The sequence below is a fragment of the Bos grunniens genome, chromosome 1 (genome assembly GCF_055505025.1).
Source record: "Bos grunniens cultivar Pamir isolate PY7600 chromosome 1, Bosgru_T2T1.0, whole genome shotgun sequence".
NCBI lineage: Eukaryota > Metazoa > Chordata > Mammalia > Artiodactyla > Bovidae > Bos > Bos grunniens.
Window position 1 is genome coordinate 12722542 of NC_141165.1, and position 27819 is coordinate 12750360.

General features: G+C 56.9%; 1 protein-coding gene across 7 annotated transcripts; it reads right to left on the reverse strand.

Moving 5' to 3' along the window:
• Positions 1–609: 609 nt before the first annotated feature.
• On the reverse strand, positions 610–26896 carry SLX9 (SLX9 ribosome biogenesis factor). 7 transcript variants are annotated; one of them, XM_086326204.1, is made up of 8 exons: positions 26718–26896; positions 25429–25486; positions 24577–24796; positions 21193–21301; positions 14139–14207; positions 6075–6225; positions 1993–2061; positions 610–928 (listed from the first exon to the last, which is right to left on the reverse strand). In XM_086326204.1, the coding sequence occupies exons 3-8, from the start codon at positions 24712–24714 to the stop codon at positions 805–807; spliced, it is 660 nt and encodes a 219-aa protein (XP_086182330.1). In that variant the 5' UTR covers positions 24715–24796; positions 25429–25486; positions 26718–26896; the 3' UTR covers positions 610–804. The 7 variants fall into 7 exon arrangements, 5 of the variants coding, with proteins under 5 accessions (XP_086182330.1, XP_086182260.1, XP_086182424.1 ...); XR_015136775.1 differs by lacking the exons at positions 25429–25486; positions 26718–26896 and adding an exon at positions 11194–11320 and having other exon boundaries at positions 1993–2058; positions 24577–24886; XR_015136791.1 differs by lacking the exons at positions 25429–25486; positions 26718–26896 and adding an exon at positions 11194–11320 and having other exon boundaries at positions 24577–24886.
• Positions 26897–27819: the final 923 nt, after the last annotated feature.

The window sequence follows — 27819 nt, forward strand, 5'->3', positions numbered from 1 at the left end:
CGTTTGTCACTTAATTTTATTACCAAATAATCCAAGCGCATTCTATGAAGATTAAAAACAAGGTAAGCAGCACAGAAGTCCCTCCGGGTCAGAGACGGCAGCCAGCAGGCTCCCAAGAGTGGGGAGGGAGAGGGGGTCTCTCCCACCTGCCCTCCTCCCCCACCCCACCCCCAACCGTCTGGGCGGCAGGGCACTCTGCTGGGGGCGGGCGGCATCCCCAGACGGTTTCGGCTTCTCTGCCACATTCCCGGCGAGTCCGCCGCAGTGGAGGGCAGTGGATGGCCGCTGTAGAGGACGGCAGCGTCGGGCTCGCCCCGCACCTCCCCGTCCTCCCCCCAGCCCCACATGTGAGGTCAAGGAGAAGGTCCTGACATCAGGCAGAGGTCAGAGGCCCTGAGAGAGGGCACCGCGAGAAGGTGGCCGAGCTGCATCCAGCCACAGTCAGCCTGGAGCCCCCAGAGGACCAAGCCAGAAGGCTTGTCTCTTAATATGACACATGTGTGCAAGTCACTGCCCACAAACCCAGACGGAAGAGAAAAGCGAGAAGGCCGGCTGCATGGCTGCACCACCTCCTGTGGGGCGGGCACTGAGCTCCATGGACACCTTGGGTTTTCCAGCAGTGTTTTTATTGCAAAAATAAATGTGTCGTCACAATACTCCCGTGTCAACTGCCTGTCTCCCACCTTTGCCAAGCACAGCAGCCATGTCGCAGAGGAAGGGGCTGGCAGCCCAGGGGACAGTGGCCAAGCCGGCCCTGGGCACCTCCTCGTGGGTGGCCTCGGCGCTCTCACACGCCCCACGGGGTCAGGGCTGCCCACCGCCCTCCAGCTGCATCTGCTCGGCCAACTGCCGCCCGATGGCCAGCAGAGGGCTGGCTCTATAGGCCGGACTGGCCAGCAGCTCCTGGAACCGCGTCCGTTCTTCCTCGCTGCAAGAATGGAGAGTGGAGGTCAGTGGGAAGGGTGGGTGTGGAGCAACCAGCAACCACAGGGCCATCCTCGGCACAGCCACCCCGCAGGGAGGGACACCAGCACAGGGCTGGTCCAGGGCTGGAGGGCGGGGTGTGAGGCAGGCTGCGGGGCTATGAGATTCTGCCTGGTAGGTCTGGGTGTGGGGGCAGATGGGTGTCTGAAGCCCGGGGAAGGGGGCACTTCAGGTAGGAGGGGAGGGGCTGCCCTAGGGCCTGTTGGTGGGCACACAGGCCCCTCATTCGCCACAACTGTGACAAGGAGCTGCTGTCTAAGGCGGGGAATGCACACTGCACACTCAAGACCTCACACAGCAGCTCCTCGCCAGCTTGGTCCCACAGGAGCAGGGGTGCTGGGCCCGGGGGTGATGGGGGTCTGCAGTGGGCCCACCCTTCCTGCAGAAGGCCCTGGGCCCTGAGTCCACGGTGGGGCTGCCTCTCTGTGCCCATCCCTAAGCCCAGCCGGCCACGTCACCTCCCCGAGGCGCCAGGGCCAGCTCACACCTCGGCCCTGCAGCCCAGCACAGCCATGGGTGACCTGGTCAGGTGCCTCTAGGGACATCTCTGCCACTGAAACTGAGGTGACCTGGTCCAGACCTCAGGGTGGCGGGCCCGCCACGGCACTGTGGCGAGGCAGGGTGGAGAGCCCAGCCTGTACCCTCCACAGGTGCGTGCCCAAAGACAAGGTCAAACCCCACCATGCCCCAGCTTTCTGTGCTGTTAACAGGGAGACTTTAGACCCCAACAGATGGCTGACTGATTGGCCAGGTGTCCACACTCCCAAGACACCTGGGACCCGGGTCCCAAGGGCGGCCCCCCAAGACCCAGCGGCTGCCCTCAGCACTCCAGGGGAAGAGGCTTCCTGGTCCCTGGAGACAGTCGTCCACGCCCCCCAGGCTGAGCCCCAACACACCAAGGACTCAGGTGGGGGAAGCCCTGGATGGGCCGTGTGGAGGCAGGCAGGACACCGGGCGTCCTTTGCGGGTGTGTGTTTGGGGACAGGGGGCAGGGCGTGCAGTACTCACAGGAGCTGGAGTCTCTGCACGGCACTCATTCGGCTCAGCTCGGCGGGCCGGGGCCTGCTGGCTACCCTGCTGGGGACACGGAGAAAGGGGTCAGCATGGCACACATTCGAGTCTCGACTGGAGGCCACAGTCTACACAGGGCTCTCGGCTGGCTTGGAAGGCTACAGGTGCCACGCGGCAGGAAGGACCTGGCAGAACGGGAACCCAGAAAACCTGTGAGTCCTGAAACACCACCTAACTCTGGCCTGCAGACCAGGAGCCCCCATTTCTTATTCATGTTCCCTCTGTTCCCTGTTCAGCTGCTCTGGGGCTACTTCATCCTGACTCCCTCCCGCTCCAGAGCTCCAGGACAGCCCCCAGACACTGTGGCCCTGTTCCTTTCACCACTGACCCCTCTCTGTGTCCACCACAGAGCTCCCGGAGGCCCCACCCTTGCCGATCCGGAGGGCCTGGTTCTCCCTTCCCCCAGCCACGCCCCCCACCCAGGAGGTGGCGCCTCCATGCTGGGAAGTCAGGAGGCCTGGGGACTTCATGCCCTGAATCTTCATCCCCATCTAGTTCAGGTAAGAAGGCCTCCCACAGCCTCTTCCTGCTCTGACAGTCAAGGGCCCCAAGGTGCAAGCACACCCCTGGGAGTCCCCTCAGGGTCCAGAGGCAGCCTAGGGTGACATGGGGAGGGTGGCAAGGAAAGGCAGGACCCTCACCCAAGCCTCAGGACACGTCCAGGGCCTGGCAGGCTGCTCACGGGAATGGCACGCCCCTCCCCGCTGGGGTTTTCCACTTTGGACAAAGGCAGGCAGGGTGGATTCCCGGAGGCCACGGGGGCGCAGGGAACTGACCCCTCCGTGCTCACCCCAGCGGCCCAGGGCGGGGACATTCACACCAGACACCAGCCCAGGTCCTGCCCACCCGCTTCAAAGGCTGGGGCCCCAGCTCACCCAGCACCTGGGTCTAGCTCTGCTGCAGGGCCGAGAGCACTGAGAAGCGACAAAGAGTGGACAGAGACCTTCCTGCCAGAACTGAAGCAGCTGCCCTTTCCCGAGACCCACAGAGCTGGAAGACGACCCTGGCCCTGCCAGCACTGGGGGCTGCGGCTCTGGGTGCTGAATGCCCTGGGGTAACCCTTGGGGAAGTTGCTCCAGCAGAAGTCTGTTTCCCAGAATGCAAGACAGGCCAGTGCTGTCCTGACAGGCTCCCTTCAGCTGGCACCCAGTGCCTGGGGATGCAAGTGGGCCCAGGTGGCTCTCAGCTTCAGGGCTCTTGTGCTACCCCATCCCTACCCCTCTGATGTGAACAAACCCTTGTGGCACCCACCCCAAGGGGACTGGGGCCCAAAACCAAATGGGACTCTCGTCTCAATCCACAGCACTGGTGGATGATCCCGAGGCCCCAAGGTCCAGGAAGCCCAGCTGGTGACAGGCGCCGGCTCCCAGGGTCAGGCCCCCCCGTGTCAGGCCACCCGCTCTCGTCCTCTACAACCTTTGGACCATGGGGGAACCACGTTCTCTAGACTCAACCCTTCTCCCTGGTGAGCGCAGCCCACTGGCAGAGCACCACCTGCTCTGGTCTTGGGCCCTCAGGCTCTCCAGGGGCTTGAGGGCCAGGTCAGTGCTGGGCAGTGCCACCTGTCGGGGGGAACACCCAACAGCCCACTGGGCCCACTCAGAACCTCGGGCTCTCCCCACACCACCCAGATGTGGGATGAAGCTGGGGCAGCCCAGGGCCTCTGTTGGGGTATCCCAGCAGGTGACTGGACCCAGGCAAGGCACTTGGGGTCTGGGTTCCCAGGCACAAAGCTGCCCCACAACATATCCTGCCCAACTCTGATGCCGGGGGGAGCTGGGAGGGTGGGCATTCCTGCACCAGGCCCCGAAAGCCCTGCCCTTGTGAAGCAGGAAGAGGCCAAACACCCGGCCCAGCAGACCTCCGTGGCCTACCATCCCACTCCACCCTGCCAACGGGAGGAGGGCACAGGATGGAGGGGAGGGATCGAAGCCTGCGGCCTCGCAGCCCACCCCAGGGCCGAGCGTGGCAGGGCCCCTGCGGTCCTGGGCGAGACTCCGGGGCTACCCCCTGGGGCCCACGGCGGTGACTCTCCTGGGCCCTCCCCACATCCCTCCTTCCTCAGCTCACTCTAATCGTGACTGTGAGGGTAACAGATCCGTGGGAATCGCAAAGCCTAAGAGTGGTCTTGGGGACCCCAGCCTGCGGAGAGGGGCCAGGACTCCCCAGCCGTGGTCAGACGTCGGCACCCAGATCGTGGTCTCTTACACCATTTCCAGCGGAAGGGACTAGGCTCCCTGGAGGAACACTGACTCTCAGACAGGAACAGGAAATGCCTAGATGAGCCTGGAGCATCTTGTGCCCGAGGAAGGGACGTACTCAGAAACAAAACACAACAGCCCCCACAAATGGGAGTGTCGGGGTGGGACAGCAGAGCCAAGCGAGGAACTCCCGAGGGCCAGCGCCAGAGCCGGTTCAGCAGCAGAACAGAGTCGTACTGGATCACGGCCCAAAGCATAAAATAAATAAATACCCCCCGGGGCCAGCCTGACGTAAACAAGTGACAGAGAAGGAAACCAGGAGGATCCACGTGGCTCTGCAGCTGTCCCGTCCTCAGAGAGGGGAGCGCCCCTCCTCAGGAGGGGGGCGGGCACAGTGACCTCCTTCCAGAGGACGGTGGGAGGTGGTGGCAGCACAGTGCAGACACCTGCCAGACTCGCCTGAGCCGGGCGACCACGGACTCGCCTGAGCCGGGCGACCACGGTCAGCGTCCACCATGGAGGTCACGTGACGGCACGCACCCTGACGGGACGTGGTGAGAAGGGCCCCTCCCCTCTGTGGTCTTCCCTGAGGGGCGTCCTGAAAAACGTCTGGCTCCTCCTCCAAACCGTCAAGGTTGTTAAAGACAGGAAGGTCTGAGAGACTGTCACAGCCCAGAAGAGCTCTGAGGGGACACGATGGCTGCATGTCACCTGGGGGCCTGGCTGGAGCCCTGGGGCAGCAGAAGGTCAGTAGGGGAAACTGAGGAGTCTGAACAGACTGAGCTTTTAGCCGACTATTATTTATGAATGAAGCTGGTTCCTGACTATGAAAAATGCACAGGCTGACGTCAGACGTAAGGAGAGCCGTGTGACTCTGGGCATCACCACTGTAACTTTTCTATCATCAAACTCTGCTCTAGAATAACGTTTACCTCGGCAGACAGCTCCTGGTGCCAAGAGGCGGTTGGGGGCGGGGTGACAGTGGCCGGGAGAGCGCCCCCCGCCCCGGCCGCCTCGCAGGGCCCTCCTCCGCTGAAGGCCGGTGTCTGCGCAGCCCTCTCCCCTCTGGGAGCACCAAGCACATTTTTTGGATGAGAAAACTGCAAGCAGGGTGAGGACGCTTGACCGGGTCACATTTTTGTTCAAGAACCAGGAATGGAATGTGCATTTCGGGCTCCAGCTCCATCACCAAACCTCAGCTCCGATGGCCACTCCTCGTCTGGACCCCACGCTCTGGGCACTCCCATCCCAGACTGGCTAGAACTGACCACCTAACTCTGCAGCCAAGGGGCCCTGAGCCTGTCACCCACCACCCCAACCCTTCCTCCTCAGAGGGGTATTCAGCAGAAAGAAGAATTATTTCAAAAAGACAAAATCAAAGACAAAGGAAATGATGAAGGTCCAGGAACCATGATAGGACAGGAAGGCCTCCAACTCCCCATTCGTCCTGAAGCCAAGCCACGGTCACACCTGGCTGGTGCACAGCAGGACACTCTTCTGCAGCACGGGGTCCCAGGGGAGCAGGACGAGCCCCAGGAGGAAGGCCCAGCCTGGGGCAGGGGGCTGGGGTGACAAGGGCAGTGGCTGGGCAACGGGTGGGAAAATGGAGCTGGAGGGACCCCCAGGCATAGCACCCGGCTGAGTGGCTGTGGGAGGCCATCGATGCACCACCGGGCACCCACTCCTGAGAAGGCCCAGGGCCCCCACCTCATGGTTGGGCCTGAGACAAGAGTGTCCCAAGTCAAGACGGGGCTCTGCAGGGTCAGTGCCCAGCCCGGCCACACCACTGCTCAGCCTCTCCTGGGACACGACACTCACCGTCGGGTAGGGGGCCGCCGGCCGCCAGCCTCCAGCTCCAACAGCTCAGGGAGGGCGTCCCTCAGGGGCTGCAAGTCCCCCACCACCACTGTGGCCCTCCGCCTCCTCTCCGCCTTGAGCTTCTGTTCCGCCAGCTTTATGGCTTCAATCTCTGAGGAAGAGGGACACAGGGTCAGTGAGAGAGGACCCAGGAGGATAAGTGTTCGGCCATGGACTTTAGCAGCAGAGGGTCCCGGCTCCCAGCCTGCATAGCCAGAGCTTAGCTGGGAACCCAGGGTGGGAGGGGGTAGAGGGGTGCAGCCCGAGCGACTTGCTCCCCTTAATCCTGGAGATGGCTGTGGAATTACAAGCCTGGGGAGACCGGCTGCAGGCAGAGGAGCTGCCCTTGGGGAGGCCAGGGCCCTGAGGCCTGGAGGAGGGGGTGGATGGAGGGGTGGGCAGACAGAGGGGCCTGCAGAGTCAGAGCAGCTGGTACCCTCCCCTCTGCCCCCCAGTCAGCTTCCTGGGGATGGGCCCAGAAAAGAGAAGTGGTCCCCATGGGAGGTGGTGACAGGGTGAAGGGTCCCCAACACTGGCCAGGTGCAAAGCAAGAGGGGTCTCAAGGGGGCTCCTGCACGATGTGGGGGCTGTGAGGAGGGGCAGGGGCACTGGCCAGAGAGACAGGGTGACAGGGCCCAGGTCCAGGGTGCCAGGTGGAGGGCAGGGCGTGGGTGAGCCGCTGGGTGAGACCGCTGTCGGCCAGCAGGGCTGTGGCCACCACACACGGAAGGGCCTCGAGATCTGAATTCCATTTTATAAGCAGTGTGTATTCTGAAACTGTTAATAAAACACGCTCTCAAGCACGTTGTCTCCACAGTGTGGTGTGCGGACCCGGCAGCTCACTAGTCTGTGTGCAGACCTTGCTCCGGGAGGCTGCCTGAATCTGTGAAAAGCGATTTGTTAATTGTTCTGTATTAGATTCCTTAAAAAAAAAAAAAAAGCTCTGCTTCTAAAAAGCTGGGAAATGAGGCTGTGATGGATCTGGGATGGCTGGACCACAGCAGAGACGCTCCCCGCCTCCCTACTGTGCGAGTTTTACTGGGCTATAAATAACCAGCTGCAGACTCTGAATCTCCTCTAAAAAAAAAACTGGAAGCACCTTCCCGACGAGCGGTCGGTGGACTGAGTGCAGCCAAGGGGCCAGGAGAAGCCAGGAGAGAGGTGACAGCCAGCGGCCTAGGCGGGCCCGACAGGGGACCTCTTCCTTGCAAGGGGATGTGGGTGTGTGGCTGCCCAGCTGCCCCTCAGGGCAGGTGTGAGAGGTGATGGAGGTGGGCACGGTAACCAGGGGAGCGGTGATGACACCAGACACAGGGCAGGCCAGGAAAACGGGGGCTGGACAACTCAGGACAGCCCACCCCGAGTGCGGGAGGTATGTGTGAAATGTGAGGGGTGCGTGCTGACCCCCACAGGCATCTCCAAAAGAGAGTAATTTCCAGAAACTGACCACTTGGGAAGCCTGGCAGGAGCAGCCCCTCCCAGCTAGCAGTCACCCCCAGAGGCCCAGAGAAGCCCAGCAAGGGCGAGCCAGACAAGCCCAGCAGGACACACCTGCCCCAGCCGCAAGGAGGCTGCCGCAGTCCAGGGGCCTGCACCTCACTCCAGAGAGCTGGGCTGTGGGACAAAGACCACCTTCCTCCGGGTCATTGGGCCCTGGCCCAGGCCACCCCTCAGTGTTGGGACACCAGGATTTAAAGGCAACGATCCAGGGCTCTCCATGCTGCCAGGGCAATTTATTCAGCTCGTCAAGCTGGTGCCTCTTCCCTGGGAGCCCAGCACCCAGGAGGAGTTGGGGGTCAGGGGTCAGGCAGGGGAAGGGACAGGGAGCTCCCTTCCTGGCTGGCAGGCCCAGCACCAAAGCTGCAGGGGACCAAAGAGGGCAGGGCAGGCCTGGCTCCTGGCAGGACACAGGACACCTGTTTGCCTACAGAGGAGCCAGCACATCAGCGTTTTAGGTTAGTAACAGGTGGGGTCCACCCAGCACACATCTGAGGTGTGCAACGACGGCACAACACGGGCACACGTGCCGGCGGGTCACTGCAGCAGCTGCTTCAAAAAAGGCCGCAGTTACCACAAGAAGTGTCCACAGAATCTGACAGAATTCACTGCCCACTCAGGATAAAGATCACAAGGAAACCAAGAACAGGAAGAACTTCCCCGATCTGAGACACTATCTACCAGAAACCGCGTCTCATACACACCAGACACTCTCTGGTGAAGCAGGCCACAGAAGGGACGGCGCAGACCCATGCTGACCCAGCCGAGCCCAGGTGAGGGCGACTCCGAGCCCGGAGTGGGCGACACGAGCAAGCAGCTCCTCCCCCCATCGCCTCAAGCCTGCCGCAGTGCCAACAGGGCCTGTAGTCCATGTGGTGCCCAGAAGGTCAGGCAAAGCTCCCTGGAGGGTCCATCCACCCTGGTCACCCTCCCCTGCTTCCCTGCCTGCATCAGCTCACCCATAACAAACAGAGCTCAAGTGAGCACTACCGGCTTTATGCCCCAACGTGGCCTGAGGTTACTGACCCTGAGCAAAGCAAGCTCACAGGACAGTGACCATGGGCCCTTGGCTCCCAGAGACTAGAAACAATCCTCACCCCCTCTAGCTGCTGCAGTAGGAAGAGAAGACATAAAACAGAGACTGGAAAGAGAGGTAAAACTGTCTCTATCTTAAGTATTGTAGCACGATCGTTTATGTAAAACATTCTACCAAATCCACAGGATAATTACCAGAACACACAATTTTAACAAGATCAGAGGGTACAGAGTTAATAATAATTAATAAATGATAATATAATAATACATAGTAAAAACTGGAAAATGAAACTTTTGTGAATTCCATTTATAATAGCTTCAAAAACTATTAGCAATAAGCTAATGAACAGTTAGCAATAAGCTTATCCAAACAAAAAAAATCTAAGACCTCTACTCTGAAAATCACACAACAGGATGACAGAAATTGAGAAAAATTTACATGAAAGGAAATGTACAAACTAGGTTTCAAAGAGGCAGAGGAACCAGAGATCAAATTGCCAACGTTTGTTGGATTATGGAGAAACCAAGGGAGCTTCAAAAAAATTCTGCTTCACTGACTAAGCTAAAGCCTTTGACTGTGTGGATCACAGCAAACTATGGAAAATTCTTAGAGACTGGAATATCAGACCACCTTACCTGTCTCCTGGGAAACCTGTATACGGCTCAAGAATCAACAGAAGAACCAGACATGGAACAACTGACTGGTTTAAAGTTGGGAAAGGAGTATGACAATGCTGTGTATTGTCACCTTGTTTATTTAACTTATATGCAGAGTACACCACACGAAATGCTGGAAGAATCATAAGCTGGAATGAAGATTTCCAGAAGAAATATCAACAACCTCAGATATGCATATAATACTACCCTAAGGGCAAAGATGAAGAGGAACTAAAAAGGCTCAAGAGGCCTTGATGAAGGTGAAAGAGGAGGGTGAAAAAGCTGGCTTAAAAGTCAACATTCAAAAAACTAAGATCATTGCATCCGGTCCCATCACTTCATGACAAACAGATGGGAGAAACAAAGAAAACAGTGGCAGATTTTATTTCCTTGGGCTCTAAAATCACTGCAGATGATGACTGCAGCCATGAAATTAAAAGACATTTGCTCCTTGGAAAGAAAGCTATGACAAACCTAGACTGCGTATTAAAAAGTAAAGACATTACTTTGCCAACAAAGGTCCATACAGTCAAAGCTATGGTTTTTCCAGTAGTCGTGTACCGATGTGAGAGTTGGTTGACAAAGAAAGCTAAATGTCGAAGAATGGATGCTTTTGAACTGTGGTGTTGGAGAACTCTCGAGAGTCCCTTGGACTGCAAGGAGATCCAACCAGTCCATCCTAAAGGAGATCAGTCCTGGGTGATCATTGGAAGGACTGATGTTGAAGCTGAAACTCCAATACTCTGGCCACCTGCTGCAGAGAGCTGACTCATTTGAAAAGACCCTGATGCTGGGAAAGATTGAGGGCAGGAGAAGAAGGGAATGACAAAGGATGAGATGTTTGAATGGCATCACCAACTTAATGGACATGAATCAGAGCAAACTTTGGGAGACAGTGAAGGGCAGTGCTTCATTGACTATGCCAAAGACTTTGACTGTGTGGATCACAATAAACTGTGGAAAATTCTGGAAGAGATGGGAATATCAGACCACCTGACCTGCCTCTTGAGAAACCTGTATGCAGGTCAGGAAGCAACAGTTAGAACTGGACATGGAACAACAGACTGGTTCCAAGTAGGAAAAGGAGTACGTCAAGGCTGTATATTGTCACCATGCTTATTAACTTGTATGCAGAGTATATCATGAGAAATGCTGGGCTGGAGGAAGCACAAGCTGGAATCAAGATTGCTAGGAGAAATATCAATAACCTCAGGTTTGCAAATGACAAGACCCTTATGGCAGAAAGTGAAGAAGAACTTAAAAGACGCTTACTCCTTGGAAGGAAAGTTATGACCAACCTAGATAGCATATTAAAAAGCAGAGACATTACTTTGCCAACAAAGGTCTGTCTAGTCAAGGCTATGGTTTTTCCAGTGGTCATGTATGGATGTGAGAGTTTGTGAAGAAAGCTGAGCGCCGAAGAATTGATGCTTTTCAACTGTGGTGTTGGAGAAGACTCTTGAGAGTCCCTTGGATTGCAAGGAGATCCAACTAGTCATCCTAAAGGAGATCAGTCCTGGGTGATCATTGGAAGGACTGATGTTGAAGCTGAAACTCCAATACCCTGGCCACGTGATACGAAGAGCTGACTCATTTGAGAAGATCCTGATGCTGGGAAAGACTGAGGGCAGGAGAAGGGGACGACAGAGGATGAGATGGTTGGATGGCATCAGACTCAATGGACATGGGTTTGGGTGGACTCTGGGAGTTGGTGATGGATAGGGAGGCCTGGTGTGCTGCAGTTCCTGGGGTTGCAAAGAGTCGGACACGACTGAGCGACTGAACTGAACTGAAGGGCAGAGGAGCCTCGCATGCTGCAGTCCATGGGGTCAAAAACAGTCGGACACAACTTAGTGACTGAACAACAACAAAAGACTAAAGGAAAAATTACCATGTCCGTGGATGAAGACCCGGCCTTGTTAAAACAGCACTTCTGAACTGATGCACGGGTTCAAAGCGATGATCCATAGGTCACTACTGCACCAGGTGGAGGTGGCGGCTTTAAGACGTTGACCAGCCTGTGATCAGAGTCACACGGGAATGCTAAGAACCTGGACCCCCCAAAGCGGTCTTGAAACTGAGGGACAGACATAGGACTTCCTTGTCCAACCCCAGGACCTGCTTCACAGCTGCAGCTTCAACAGGCTGGAACCGAGGAGGGTCAGTGAGCAGAACCATGGTGAGAGGCGTTAGCTTTCCACAGACATCAGGATGACTGCGCAAGGAGAGAGTGTTTATGACAAACACTGATGAAACGCAAGGAAAGAAAACCCTGAACCAGTGCTTCATATCACAGACAAACATAAATCAAGATGGATCAGAAATCTAAATATCAAAGCTAAAACCATAAAGTTTTCAGAAGGGTAGGATTTATCGTCCTGTCTTGGGACTGGGCAGTCTCCTTAAACAAGGCACACGCACGCGTGCACACACATATGAACGTGCTCACACACTAAACATGCAAAGAAAAGAGACAAAATCAGTGTCCTCAAAATTAGACTTCTGTTCAGTTTAAAAAAAAAAGTGTTGAGAAAATAAATAGGCAAGTTACAGTCTGGGAGAAAATTATCTGCAAAACACATTTGAGGAGACTGACCTCCAGGACAGAGGATTCCTGGAGCTCAATAATAAAGAGCCCTCAGGAGCCTCGGGAAACAAGGCCTGGGCGTCAGGACGCCCCAATGGGCAGCAGCAGACGAAACGCCCATTCACCACAGTGACAGGCACCTCACGCTCAGCAGAACGGCCAGGACTGCAGGACTGGCGTGCTGGAGGGGCTGTGAGCAACCCCAACTCCCCCGCGCTGTCGGGGGCGTAAGCGTACAACCACAGGAGAGGAACGTCTGGGAGCTGCTTGTAAAACTAAACATACACCTGCCCTATGACCCAGCATTCCATTCCAAGTGTTTACCCAGGAGAAATGAAAACATATGTCCACAAAAAGACTTGTGAAGAATGTTCATCGCAGTCTATTCACAGCAGCTAAAAAGAGAAAAGACACCAGGTGTCCATCCACAGGAAAGTGGATACCAAGCAGTGTGTCCACATAAGGAAACACTTCTCAGCAACACACAGGCCCAGACCACAGCTCCACCCAGCCCAGATGAGCCCAACGCCCAGCTGAGCAGGAGAACCCAGACACACAAAGACTGCCCTTACCCGACGTCCAGAGCAGCGAAGCCTGAACTCGACCTGAAAAGAGCAGACGGAGCTGCCTTTGGGGGCGGGGCCCGGCCGACGTCCCGAGAGGACTCTGATGTGTGCGCGCGCACTGGCCCCAAGTCACCACACAGCACACTGAAGGCCCAGGCCACCACATGCAAACGTTACCTCAAGATCAAAACTAAAACGAACCGTAAACAAATACTGACCTCTAGCAGAGTTACTAGGGAGAAAGTGTGCTCAATCTGTAATCCACTTTGGAACATACAGCTAAAACAAGGGTTGGTGGCTGGACCAGACAGACAGACAGCCGTGATAAAGAAGTGATGCGCTCATGGTAAAGTCTGGATGGTGGGCAAATGGGTGTCCACTGTAAAATTCTTCCCACTTTTCTGTACAAAACTTTTCATAATAAAGTACTCAGTGAAAGAAATCTGGGAGCTGTAGCTAAAGCTACAGTCAGAGGCTAACATTTAGCCTTTTGTTCAAAAATAAATGACTAAGTCACTAAAACAAACCTGGAGAAACCAAGAACAGGGTATTAAAACAACAGAAACTAACAATTTAGAAAACAAAACAGGAGACGACAACTAAAGACAGGCATTCCTGGAACAGATAAGACAAAATCAATCAGAAGAGAGAGAAGGGGATACAAATAAAGAGTAATAAAGAGGTTAAATAATGAGAAACTAGCAACTCTGCCAATGAAGGCTGAGATCTGATTAGATGGTTTTATGGGAAAATGAGTGAGTGACCAAGATTAGCTCAAGTAGTTAAAAAAAGGCCAACCGTCACAGAAGAAAACTTAAACATCATCAGAGAACTATAGCCCAGAATATTCAGGGGTCCAGTGGTCCCGGCCTATTAACTTTCCAAATCCATTTTACAAAGAATATTTTGCACAACCCCATGCTACAGACCGTGGAAAAGAAAATGCATGAATGGACATTTCCTTAAGACACATCCAAAAACTCAAAGAAAACTTAAAATTAACAATTATGGATGAAACTGATACATTTCTCTAAAAATTTTGAATTTATTAAACATATAATTTGTTTAAAACCTTCAAGGAAAAAAATAATGCTGGTCATATTTTAACGGTGTGAGAACATAAAAAAACATTTCAAAGTAGTTTTAAAAGTCAGCAAAATCAGACTAAAAAGATAACTGTAAGAAAAAAAAACAACAAAACAATGTTCACAAGAAAACCTTCAGAAAAACACCAGCAAATATTCAGCATCATGAAAAATAAGTATATTTTCCAAAATTATTAAGAAGAAACCCACCCTGATAGGCAGGCCAAGGCACCCCCATAAGAGGGCGAAGGCCGGGGTCCCTGACCTCACCAGTGGGTGAACGGCAGCTTCTGCCAGGGACCCCGAGGGCCACATGCAGGCCGGGAAGGTGATCTGAGAAATTTCGTGTCATAAATCACCTGACCCTCAGGCACTCCCTCTCTGACGTTTTACCCCCGAGAGTGGGTGACACTCCTGGTGGGGAGTGAGGTAAGGCCGTGCAGACCCTCGCATGGGTGACAGGGCCACCCCGCTGCCATCTGCCTGTTATAGTGCAGGCTGCCTCCTCCAGGGCCCGGACCACCCAGAGGCCGGGTTCTGAGCCAGCCCAGGACAAGGGTCCACTGGGGACGGGACAGGACAGGACGGGGAAGCTTACTCTGCAGCCACCGCTCGCGCCTCAGCTTCAGCTTCTCCTTCTTGGGCAGAACAGTCTTGGCCTCAGCACCTGCCAAGAGAACACGTGTGAGCAGGACAGACCAGGAGCCCAGGTTGCGCCTCTGCTCAGGGCGCCCGCCGCCGCGCCTGGCCGTGGCTGCGGGACACCCGAGACCCAGGGGCTGCAGGCCGCCCGCACACTGGGCTCTCACTGGTCTCCCCAGAGACAACACACACACCCAGCGGGTGCACTCTCCAAGATCCAATGGCCGCAGACTTCCGGCATCTAAGTAGAAGCTGAGAGGACATACGCTTGTCAGGGTGGCCTACTGCTCAGTCAGTTCAGGGAAGCCAGGACTCCCACGGGGCTCCCACCTCTTCTCTAAGTCACAGCCCACACCCACAGCCTCATGCCTAACCTCTGCCCGTGCCCCAGGCTGACCCACTCTCCTCCCCACTCACCCTGGCCCCTCATCCCTAGCAGGAAGGGCCGCCAGTCACCCGGGGCTGGTCAGCGGGCTGCAGGTGCCCAGGCAGGGAGGCGGGACAGAGGGCCTGCACGGCGGGGCCCACGCGGGTGCCAGGCTACAGGGGTGAGGTGAGGACGGCTTGTCCGGGAGGGGAGCTGAGTAAGGGGGGCGGTGGCAGGAGGCAGAGGGTAGCCTTACATGGGGACCTCGGACAAGACTCAAGCCGGACACCTGTCCCCAAAGGTCCAGGAAGCCACCTTTCTGCCCGAATCCCGTAACTTCTCTAAGATTTTGAAATCATTTCAAAAAAAAGAGTCTATGACACATGGAGACTGATGGAATCCTAAGTCTGCAGCCTGTGATCAAGGGACAAGTTGGCAGGTGGGTCAAGCCCACCCTGTACCACCCAGGACCCCTTCTCAGCAGCCAGGACCCCCGACTCACACTCAGGAAACAGGTCCCAGCATGCCGACCCTGTGAGGCCCAGGCGTTGGGGAAGGCAGGGTGACCAACGCATACCTCCACATCGGCTGCTGTGAAACCTGCGCTGCAGAACCGTGAGCATCTTAGTGATGCTTCAGGTGAGAGGGTCACTTCAAGTGAAAACTCACTGGGACAGAAGGAATGGCCGATAAAGCCCAGCCCGCTCCCTGGGGAAGCACGGCTCCTTATAGAGACCTGAGCCCAGTGACTTGAACCCAACCTCAGGGCTGATCCAGAGGGTGGCCTGAGGGCGGCCCTCCCACTAGGAGGAGGAGGAGGGCGGGGACTTGGTGCCAGGCTGGACGCTTCCTGCCAACGTCTCCCCCTCTAACCACCTGTGTCCTGTGCTGTATGCAACAGGCCAGCAACCATCCACTTTCCTGCCCCGTGATTCTGACCCCCACTGCCTGCGGGGCCCTGGAGGTCCCAGTGCACCCAGCTCCTTGGCACCCCAGGCCTGTCCGGATGCATCCTCATGCAGCCACGCCACAGCCAAATCCTCCTGCCTGTGGCACCAGCCAAGAGCCCACCCAGAGCCAAGAAGAGGCACTGAGAAACATCTGTCCTCCTCCTCCTCCTCCCACTGGCCCAAGGGCCCAGCCCTTCCCTTGATGCCATGCAGGCAGAGTCCTCCGGGCTGGATCTGACTGCCCTTCCCAACTTCCCTGTCAGGCAGAAAGGGCTTGACCAGACGACAGCAAGACGAGCCCAGCAGTGGCCTTCCCTGCCTCCAGCTGCCAGCAGGCCCAACGCAGTGGCCTGTGCCCTCCAACTCACTGGTCGAGCACCCAGAACACAGGCCCTGCCAGTCAGGGTCAGGGTGTCCCCAGAAGCTGTGGGCTCCTCCCCTCAGGGCCTCCCCATGGCAAGGAGGCAAGAGCCTGGGCAAGAAGGGGAGGCGCGCAGAGCTTGCGGCCACAGAGGTCACAGCGCCTCCAGCAGCAGGCAACCAGCACCACAGCCAGGACCAGGACAGTGTGGTATCCTCCAGCCCCCAGACCCACACACGCTGCTGTCCACCGAAGACCTCCAGGCCTCCCCTCCGCATCCTCTGGAGGTCAGGGGGACCGAGGGGAGAGCCAACCACCACCCCTCCAACCCAAAGCGGACCCCACCCAGGGCCGGATGCAATGGATGGCAGCTTCCTCTCAGCCTGGACACCTCCTATTCCACTTGGAGAGGAGTGAGGAGAACTGGATTCTGTCACAGCCCTGACCTCACAGCTGCAGGAAAGGTGGGGAGGTCTGATGGGGAGCTTCAAGCCCCTCTGGGAGGTGCTCAGATCCTCCAATGCCTGAGGTCAGCCTGCCCAAGCCTCTTCTCCTCCCCCAGGCAGGACAGGCCTGAGGACCAGATGCAGCACTGCTGCCCTCTGCTGAGCAGCTGCCTGAGTTTCAGAGGAGACCGTGGTAGCCGGTCAGCAGGGGGAGCTCGGCTACAGAGAGAGGGAAGGTCAGGCACAGAGCTCTCTGCCTGGGGCCCCCGGGAGACAAGACAGGAGCCCCCAAAACCCGGTCCCTCCACCGCGACCTCCAGGCCAGCAGGGCCACTCACCATTGTCACATCCCCAACTTCTCCGCCCAGAGCCCCTGCAGACACGCTGCATGGCCACCTCCTCTCTCTGGTCCTTCTGCTCCTGCGTCCCCGACCAGGCCTGTCCTCCACCTGCTCATGCCTCCGCTTGAGTCTAGGGGTGGGGACTGTCCAGCCCAGGGTACAGAGGACTGGGGACACCCAGGCGCTTATCTGAGCACAGAGCTTGTTTCCTGCATGGTCGCAGTGCAAGGGAATATAGTACTAGAAACAGAACTGGCCAGTGGCACCCCATGGGAAGAGGACGTGGGAGCCCAGAAGGGCCCCAGACCTCTACTGGCCCTCCAGTCCCCGGTCCCCACCCAGAGCTGAGTCCTGCTGGTGGTGGGTGGGGGCGGTCTGCAGGGTGGGGAGGCCCATCACCTCAGAACCCAGTGCTTCCCCCTAGGAGGCTGAGCCCCTGCCTGAATCAGAAGGGGGCAGTCCTTGGCTGGCAGGGCTCCCAAAGGAAGCCCTGAGAGAGATGCCACCAGCAAGGCCCACCAGCCCCCCTACCGTGGGGTCCACCAGCCCCACTGAGTCCAGGCTGCAGGGGAGGGGGCACAGCAGACCCCGGGGAGGGGGGCACCACCAGTCTCTGGGACCACATGACCACAGGGCAGTGTAGCACGTGCCCACAGGGGCCAGGGAGCTGGACAGTAGAGCTGCCTGCCCCCAGCCCGCAGTGAGGACGCTCTCGTCCAGGTGGACAGGTACCCTGCCTGCACGGCCCAGCAGGTCACAAGCAGAGCTGAGTCACTGGACACCACGTTCCCCATGACCTGTGTCTGCCCTGGCCACCACTCCAGCTCAAACCCAGGGGGCTGCCAGGCCCAGCGCCCAAGGGAGCCAAGGCACGGGTCAATGCGGAAGCAAGTCTGCTGCTGCAGAGGGAGGTGTGGGCACAGTGACAGACACCTGCCACTGGGAACCAGGCGCCTCGGCCTGCAGAGAGGAGGCCCACTCAACGGGACGTGTGGCCAGTCAGGCCCACAGCTTCCCCATCCTAAGGCCAGGCCCAGGCACCGTTCCCAGTATTCCACAGTTACAGACTTGTCTCAACCCCAACACAGAAATAAGGCCTGGTATTACCCCGACCCCCAGCGGGAGGCTCCTGAGCACACGGCCTCAGGCCGCCCACCCACCTTCTCCACCCTCGGCACTGGGGCTCTCGGGGCTCTGCCAGCCGCAAGGCCACAGGCACACAGCCCGCTGCTGAGCTCCAAGCTCTGGGCCCTCTCCTCCTGCCATTCTCCTTTAGCTTTCTGTACACTATGACTTTTTTTTTTTTCAAAAAGGCTTCTGACTGGGGAGAGACTGCTTTCCAAGAGCCAGCCAGTCCCCGTCTTCTGCCTCCTGGCCCTGCATGCCAGCCCCTCAGACTATAAGAGACGTTCTCCTCCGTGGCTCCTTCTCCTCCCTGACCAGCCCATAGAAGAAAACACCTTCCTTTCTTCTCTCCCTGCCCCTCTAGCACCCCTGTGGTTTTCAGGCCATGCCACTCAGATTTTAGTGTCCCCTCCACCTCGAAGTGACACCTCATCTTTCTGATCAGCCACGCTCCCCGGGCAGCCCACGCTGTCTGTGGCGGCCTTTCCGACAACCCCTCAGACTCAGCGTGAAGGCTCAGGGTAACTGAGTGTCTTCGGCGCACTGAGACAGTCCTATGAGCACAGGCTGTCATGCCCACAGGCACGCGCCTGCGCTGCCACCTCAGAGACAGCGACCAGGACCACGAGGACTGATCAGGAGACCCAATGACAGCCCATCACAGCTCAGGACCAAGAGGACCCTGGGTCCAGGAGGAGATGGGCACTTCTGTGCTCCCATAGTTGAGAGGCAGGACCCACTAGGCTGTGGGCCAGTATCCTAAACCTGGCAGCATCAGAGACTTCTGGAGGGGTGTGTGAAGACAAGGTTCGGCAGGTCTGGGATGGGGCCCCAGTGGTCCTGGTGCCGGCCCAGGCCTCCCCGAACTGGGTGCAAAGCCTCAGACCCACCCCACCCACACGGTGCACGGGGGAAGGACAGCAAGAGCTGAGACAGCACCGCAGCTGTGCCAGGGGCGGGCCTGCAGTCACTCCCAGGGCGGCTGCGTGGCTCTGAGCTCGGCTACGTTGCCCCCTCCCCCCGCTGGTGCCGCAGCCTCGTCTGCACAGGATACAGTGCGTGTGCATCAGCCCCTCACCAGCGCGAGGCTGAAGGGGCCCGGACGAGTCCCGAGCAGGCCCACAGCACACCTGCCCAGCAGACGCCACGCTCGCCTGACGGACGCAGGTAACAGATGCTCAAGATGCAGCGCCAGCAGAGCATGGCCGTGTCCCTCCACTCCCTGCACACCTCTCAGGGACGCCAGTGACAGCACGGCTTCTCTGCTGGGTCCCCTGAGCCCCACATGGAGGTCCCACTACAGGGGGGTCAGAGGCAGTGCTGGGTTGTGGGCTGTTCCCTGCGGGACCCACACTCTCAGGTAAGTGGGGATCCGTGTGCTGTGCCTCTGTGGACATGGCTCACAGCGAGGGGACGTCTGTCAGCTGCCGCAGGAATGCGAGCCTCCTGTGGCAGGAATGCGAGCCCCGGACGGAGGTGAGATGTCCGAGTGCCACGCTGAGCGCCAAGTGCCCAGCACTTGCCAATGGACAGAGTGAGAAAGACAGAGGTATGCAGGAGGGCAGGGACGGCAGCACCCATCGGCTCCCTGGAGGACTAGCTCCCTCGGCAACTCAAAAACCCTGGAAGAGTTTTTGCCCAAAATGATAAAGAGCTGCTCTCCATAACACATAAAAATTCTTCATGATTAAGAAAAGTGATCAAAACTGCCCAGTACACAAACCACAGGAGAACCAGTTAACACACAAAACTGCTGGATCGTGTGCGTCACCAAAGGGGCCTGAGTGGCCGTGACCCCAGACCCTTCCTGCCCTCCCGACGGCAAGTGCCCATGGTACCCCCCGATCCCCACCCCTAAGCACGGGCAAGTACTCGGGCAGGACGCAGCCAGAGCTCTGCAGGATCCAGCCCAAGAAGCAGCAGGAGGGTCTGAGGGTGAGAAGATGGCGCTGAAAACACACCGCTCTGGGAGCCGGGATTACTCCGGGCTGGAGCCAACAGAGCCAGCAGGTTGCGACTCCCCTCATCTGACCTAAGCTGGGAGCTTCTGAGGTGAGGTCTGCCTGGGTCCCCTCCTCCGGGGAGGTTTAACGCCATGAGGACGCCAGAATCAGGACCACAGGGAGCCGCACACACGAACCTCCCCATGCTCACCACCCACAGCACTGCTGCTCCTCCTCAGACGCTCCAGAGGCCCAGGTGCTCACCACGCCTCTGAGCTGTCATGAGGCTTGGGCGAAGCCTGCACACGGTCACGGGATGTGACCTGCACACAGCAGTTTTTCTGTTTTTCTCTTGTTAATCTGTCTTCTCTTAGTCTAACCTGCAGGGTCCTAGCTGAGAATCTAGGAGGGCAGAGACGAGAAGGCTTCCCTCCCTACAGTCTCAACGTACAAAGAATAGCAAGGAGATCTGGATAACTCTCCAGTGAAAAAAAAAAAAAATCCAAACCAAGCTGCAAACAACACGATCTCACAGGAAACACTCAACACAGGCTTACCTGTGAAATAACTACAACTTACAACTCCAGCAGCAGTTCACAGACTGTACATGGAAATTCAGAAAAATAATGCTGAACACCGGAAGCCCTGCCCTGGAGGCCAGAGTGCTTCAACAGGACTGAGGACGCTTCTCTCAATCGCTCAGCCGTAAACACGCAGCTAGCATAGGTGGCATGAAGGCTTCACCTGCCGAGAGCGGACGAGGTGTGGCTGCCCAGGGCAGGAGAGCCGCCCCCTGCTCCAGGACCAGCCCAGACAGGACACCGGGCTAACAGTGTCACAAAGCCCGAAATGGGGGGCGTGCAGTCGGAAAGACCTCTCCCCACGATACAAAAGGGAAGGAAGAGGGGCTTGGGGGCCACAGTGCACCCTGGATCCTGCCTGAGGCGTCAGGGAGACAGGGGCTCCTTCTACTTTGCTCACCTGCAATAAGGTTATTACAACCGACGTGTTCAGGTATGCTAACAGCCCTGTAGGCATGTATGTCTTTTTTTTCTAAGAGCCCTAAGAAATACAGACTAAAGGATTCCTGACGGAAATGCTGTTTGCCTCAAAATAGCCCAGCGCTGTGTGCTAAAGGTGGGAGATAGGCACATGGAATGTTTAATACCATCTTTCTGTTCAGCACATCTTTAAAACTTTCCACTAAAGAAAAAACACCTCTTGGGCTTCCCTGGTTGTCCAGTGGCTAAGACTCCATGCCCCCAGTGCAGAGGGCCTGGGTTCCATCCCTGGTCAGGGAACCAGATCCCATATGCCACAAGTAACACCGAAGCAGCCCAATAAATAAATAAAAGCACATATAAGGTGCACAGGGTGACCTGAGCTGCGCTCCGGCCTATGCCTGTGGGCATGTGGAAGCTCGCCTGCACCGAAGCTCCCCACCCCGAGGTCCATGCTGTTCGCTCTCAGCTCTCACCTCTCCTGATGGAGGTGACGCTCCTCGTCTCCACATCCAGCTGCTGCACCAAGGCACTGGGGTCTATCGTGGTCCCAGCAAACACATCAGCGTTCAGGCAAGCCAACTCCTGAAGAGGCAAGTCAGGAGACTTAAGACTCGCTCTGCAGTTTCAAGACCCCTCAGCAAGGGCCAGACCCTGGCTTCTCCAGAGCAGGAGCTGGAGAGGAACCCGAGGCCCACCCCCACCCCAGGCCCCAGGACTCTCAGGTCACATGCTCCTTGCAGCCTCAGCTCATCCCCCACCCCCCAACGCCCGCGCCTGGGCCTGGCTCCAGCCTCGGGACCATCTGAGACTAGACCCAGGATCAGTAACAATTACAAATCACAACATTCAGGAACCCCCAAGACGGGACCCAGGTTTCCTCCCAAACCTCCCACCATCTTACTCTTCCTGTCATTCATGGCTGCTCCTCCACCTCCACACTCTCCCAGCAATCTCTGGGTCTCTGACCATATTCATCCCACACCGAGGTCTCACAACCCTCCAGGTCACTCTGCCTGGCACACCATGCTACCCCAGACCCCGCCTCCGAGGCCCGGCCACCTCATTCAGGTCCAAGCTCCAGGACGGGGGCCTTGGAAGGGGCGTCAGTAACCCGGCAGCTTAGGCACAACCTCTGAGCAGACACTGGCCAGGCACCACGCTGCCCTGGCCTGGGGGCAGCTTCCAGGAAGCGGCATGATGGCAGGTTGGAGGCAGTGTGAGCTCAAGGCTGCACTGGCTCAGGAGTGACCAACTGCACTCGCAAAGCCTCCAGTCCCTGCTGAAGGTGGGACTGAACTGTGAAGGCAGCCTCCCAGCCACACAGGCACACCCAGCGGTAAAGGGCAAAGGTTTCTATGGCCACGGGGGCTGAAGCACAATCTGACAGTAAGAGGCTTGCGCTGACCCAGGCTGCCAGGCTACAACACAAAAACAAGAAAACATAATAGGCAGACAGGAGGGTGCACACTGGTGCAGAATGGTCTGTTACACAGGAGCTGAGCTAGGCCAGGGAACAACCGAGATGATCTGCAAACACCAGCACTACCGAAGACAGCCAGCTTTCAAGAACAACAGAGCAGGACACACGCAGAGAGACTGGAAACAAGACCTAGGCAACAGAAGCTGTGTCCGAGGGGCCCACGTGCTGGACTTGGCAATGACCTCATCTCAGCCACAGGACTGAAAGAGAGCATGTCTAAAGAACCAGGGAAGTACGATGACAATGTCTCATCAGAGAATACCAAGAAAGAGACAGAGCCATGACCAAACTGCTCAGACTCCCCTGAGCTTTTGAACCAAACCCTGACATTTCACAACACCCAAAGGACAAGCAACAAGGGAAAACAGGAGAAACTATTGTTACAACAATTAAAAATTCTATGCTTCCAAGGGTAATATCAAGAAAATAAAAAGACAACCCACTGAAGTGGAAAAAATATTTGCAAACCATATTTATCTGATAAAGTTTAGTATCCAGAATATATAACTCTGACAACTCAACAGAAAGAGAGACAACAACTTTTAAGTGAGCAAAGGACTTGAAAAGACATTTCTCCGAAGATAAACAGCTAACAAGCCCAGAAAAAAAGAAAAAAAATTCAACATTATTCATTATCTCTTCAGTTCAGTTCAGTTGCTCAGTCAGGTCCGACTCTTTTAGGGAAATGCAAATCCAAAGAGTGAATACCACCTGACATCCAGCAGGATGGATATAATCAAAAAGACAGACAACAACAATTGCTGGTGAGGATGTGGAGAAATTGGAGCCCTCATGTATTGCTGGTGGGAATGTAAAATGGTGCCGCCATTGTGGAAAGTAAACTGACAATTCATCAAAAAGCTCAACTTAGAATTCTGTACATCCTAGCAATTCTGTCCCATGAATCCACAGGAAAATTAGTGCAGAGCAGCAGCATGACAGCCAAAAATTAGAAACAATCTATCCACCAACTTTTGAATGGATAAACAAAATGCAGAGTGGTCTGGTTTATTCAGACACTGGAATATTTTCCAGCCATAAAAAGAATGAGGACAACAGAGAAATAAGTGCTAGGAAAACAATGCTATAAGAACAAACCTCAAAAACATGTTCAGTGAAAAAACCCTGACACAAAAGGCCACATATTGTATTAATTCCATTTATATGAAATGCCCAGGAGAGGCAAATATATAGAGACAGAAAGCAGATTTGTGGTTGCCAGAATGACTGATGCTAAGTATGGGATTTCCTTTGGCGGTGACAAAAACGTTCGGAAATTGGTAGTGATGGTTGCACAAATCTGTGAATATTCTTTTTAAAATGCCCAATGAATTGTACACTTTAAATGGATGAATTTTATGGCATGAATTCTATCCCAATAAAGTTTTATGAAAGCCAGGGCATTGATGCCAGATCCTGGGATCACACATCAGCTCCTCCATCAGCAGCTGAATGCCCTTGGTAGTTCATTTAAACTCTCAGTTTTTTTCCCTGCAAAATGAGGGCTGGGACTGTTACAAAGATGTAAGGTGACTGGCACATAGCAAATGCTTAACAAACATGGTTGTTTTCTTCAGCATTACTGACCCAAAGCCATGGTTCCCACAAACCAAGAGGATTTTGTCCACTGTCCAAGTGTTGGCCCCTTGACTACAAACACCAGTAAATGCTTCCAGGCAGCTCCAGGGTCAGCACCTGGATAAACAAAACACGGTCTAACCACACAGTGGAAGGTGATTCCACCATAAAAAAGAATGAAGCATTGTTAAACATCACACAACCTGCGTGAGAGCTGAAAACACTGTGCTAAGTCCAAAAAACCAAACTCAAAGGCGGAAACCTACACGACCCCATCCATGTGAAACGTACAGACACAGGCAAAGACGAGCGGCTGCTCAGGGCCGGGCGGGCTGAGGGGACCGTCGAGGCAGGGGACGGGGGACAGGGAGGGAACAGCTCAGGGTACAGCATGATCCCTTCAGTTTGCTCTTCCTTTTTTCTTTAATCCTGGGAATCCCCTTTCCTTTCCTTGGAGCGCAGCTACGACGTAAAGGAATATTTACCTTTTTCGCGCAGATTTCTAGAAGTCGAGGTGGAAGGTTTCTGGTTCTCCCTCGCATAACTCCAGACGCGGAGCAAATCAACCTCTTGCTCCGAGCCTGGCGGTCCACGGAGGCCACGACACTTCGTGGACCGGGAAAGCTCACAGACCGTGCGGCAAAGCCCGCCGAGGGCGGTCCTGGGGCCGCAGGGACGCTTCGGGGGGCGGCAGGGGACCCTAGGGCCGCACCGTGTGGCGCCCGACTCCGGCCCGCGGCCCCCTTCTTCCACCCGCTCCCCCTTCCCACCCCTACCGCCCGCAGTATCCTCAGCTTACCTTCCCCGCGACTCCACCAGTCGAGGCCTGCAGAGGGGCTACCTCCCGGGCGGGGGACGGGAGGCCGGGGGCTGCCTCCCCCGTGGGCCTCACGGCAACCTGGTGCACCCGGGCCCTCAGGCTCCTCACTTTCCCCATCTTCCCAGGGAAGACTCACAGCCGGCTGGAAGCCGCTGGGCTGAAGCGGCACACGCTGCCGGAAGCTGGTCCGGCACTCTGACTGCCGGGCGGAAACAGGAGTCGCGATCCTGCCCGCGCCGGCTGTTAGGCTTCAGAGAGGAGTAGGGCGGGGCCACAGAGGGGCGGGGCTGCGGTGCAGACGGCGGGGTCCTGGGGCGCCTGGCCCCGCCTTCGGCCCCGCCCCGCCGCCCAGGGCAGGTGTGGTTGGTTAATCCCACCCTCAGTGTGATCTGGGGAATGATCAGTTAGAACGCTGGAGGAGATCAAGTGTGAAGTACACGAGTGTGTTTGCTTGTGCCTGTCAAAAGTGCCCTCGGGGGAGGAAGAGAGCAGAGGACTGAAGGCTGCAGGCACCTCAGAGACATCATGCCAGGACTTATAGGGGCGACTTCACAACATGGATCTGGACTGGGGCTGGAGAGAAATGTCCCTGGAAGAAGCCCCAGAAGCCAGCTCTCAGGTCCGGCGCTCCCACCCTGTCTGTAGTCCTGCTATCACCGCCTCTGCAGGGCCAGGGTGGATGTCTGACCAGTGCCCGCTAGACCAGCTTTCTTTGGCTAGAACCTGTTGCCAGCCTGCGACCAAGCCTAATGGAACTGCTGGGGAGGCTTCCTGGAGCGTGGAAAAGGCCGAGCCCACCACCCAGTCATATCCCCACCCATCTGGTGGCACCTGTAACTTCTTTAAAGTGTGTCAGGAGACATTCTCTCGTTCTGCAGCTCTGCTAGGCCTAAGGAGTGAAAGTGAAAAAGTGTTAGTTGCTCAGTCATGTCCAACTCTTTACGATTCCATGGACTGCAGCCCGCCAGGCTCCTCTGTCCATGGAATTCTCCAGGCAAGAATACTGGACTGAGTAGCCATTCCCTCCTCCAGGGGATCTTTCTGACCCAGAGGTCTGAGCCAGGGATCGAACCCAAATCTCCCACATTACAAGCAGATTCTTTACCATCTGAGCCACCAGGGAAGCCCTGATCTAAGGAAGACACAGAGTAATGACTGTTGGGTACACTTAGGGCCATGGTGCATGCAGACACCACGCTAATCCAGCTGGCATCCAGGAACGACCTCCTGGCAGCCAGTGCCAAGACACTGGGAGATGCATTCCAGGAGCAGCTCTGTTCTATGGGTCCCAGCATCACTGGACCTGATCATCAACACTTGGATCCTCTGCATCCAATCAGGCTTGTTTCCTGAGCCATCTAGGGAGGGAGGCCCGGGCTTGGCCCCTGGACTGGAGGCCTGCTCCCTTGCCTGACTCCCAGTGGCTGGGCCCCTGGCCAGCTCCAGAGGCCCGCAAGGCAGCCTGCACTTCAGGTTTGCTTTTTGCCCTTTCTGTGCAGTCCGTGCTTTCTCGATTAAAGGAAAAGACTGTCCAGCTGCTGCAAAATGGATATGTTAGTTTTTAATCCTGGGGCCCCTTCCGTCTCTGCCTTCATCTTCCTGGGTAACGAGGTCACATCCCAATACCCTGACACTTTCATTGCAGCCTCCACCTCTCTCTGGGTCTCCACCTGAAACTGAGGGAATCTTAAAGTGGACTTCTTGGTTCCCATCCCAACCTGCCCCACCACCCTGCAGTGCATCCCCCTTCAGAAGAAATGGCACTGGCACTCACATAGCCACCCAAACCCCAAACCAGGGTGCCACCTTAGCTTACATGTCACCTTGCTTGCATGCAGTCCCCCGTCACATCCAACCCAGCAGCAGGTTCCACCCCCACTGGGCTTCTGCCCTGGCCACCTCACTGGAGCCTCTTGCCCTCTCCCTCCACCCCTGGCCAGGATGGAGCCCCTTCAGCTTTACAGCAGCCCCTGCCTCCCCAGGGGTCGTGGCCATGGTCACCCTGGAAAGCCTACCCCCGGCTTTGCCCTTCCCGGGCCGCCCCCCTCCCTCAGCAGCTCTGCCCTTCCCAGCGCTGAGCCACAGCTCCTCTGTTCCCTCTGGGGGCCTCCCAGCGGTACCTCGCGGTCCTGATGGTCCCTGGACAGACCCTGCGCCTCGTGCTGGCGGCGCTAGTTAATTCTTCTGTCGCGCGAGGGCGCCCACGGCCCGCGTGGGTTTCTGCAGAGGAGTTGGGGCGCGGAGGGCGCAGATGCGGAGATGCTGGGGGTGGGGGGATGGTTGGATCCCAGCGCGGGCCCTTCCTCGGCCCCGGAACGCCTTCAGCCTCCGCAGGACGCGGTCCTCCGAGCGGGTCCAGGGGTCCCACGCAGTCGTGGAAGGATGGCTTCCGGGAAAGCCTCGGGGCAAACACCCCGCAGTCCATCCTTGTCCACCCGGTCCTTCGGGGCCCGCCGCAAGGACTTCCTGATGATCTCCAGCCCCTAGCTCTGCTCTCGGGTTTCCCAAACCCCACCGGGCTGCGCGTGAGAGCGGACGGGGACCTGCGAACAGCCGGGCTGCAGATGCCAGGCTCTGACCCGCTGCCCCTCCCAGCGCCCAGCTCCCTGCAGCGTGGGCGCCGCCCTGGCCAGCGATCTTGCTGGGATGTGGAGCCCGAGGGCCCAATACATCCGGACGCTGCCCTGTCCCTACGCGTTTCCACGTGCCCCGTGTCAGGACGCCAGTCCTGGGTGGTCCTGCTGCACCAGCTCCCCGCGTGAATCCAGATAAGCCTGTCTTAGCCCTGCTCAGCCCTGGAATGCGTCCTCTCTGCCCCATTCCCCGCCACACTCCTCTCCGCTCAGCCCCCGCCTGGCCTCTCCTCCGAGAGGAGGCCCGGTTTACGCGCCCCCGGGGAGTTGGCCAGTTTCGAAGGTGACCTGAGCAAGGTAGGAGCCTGTCTCCCCGTCACTACACTGAGTTGCTGTAGGGGTTCTTTGAGGCCGACAGGTAAAGCACCAGGAAGCACCTGCGGGCGGCCGGTGCTCAGATTGCAGGAGCCGCGAGCCGGTGCGCAGCGCACGCGGTGGAGCGTGAGGCTCAGGGTCTGATTGTCCGCACCCGGTAGGTCGCCCCGCGGCAGACGGAGGCTCCGTGTGCGGGCCTGGGGACGCCTGAGCCAGGCGGGGGCAAAGAAAAGAAAAGTCGCGACTGCAGACCTTCCTGCCCCGCCCCGAGGGG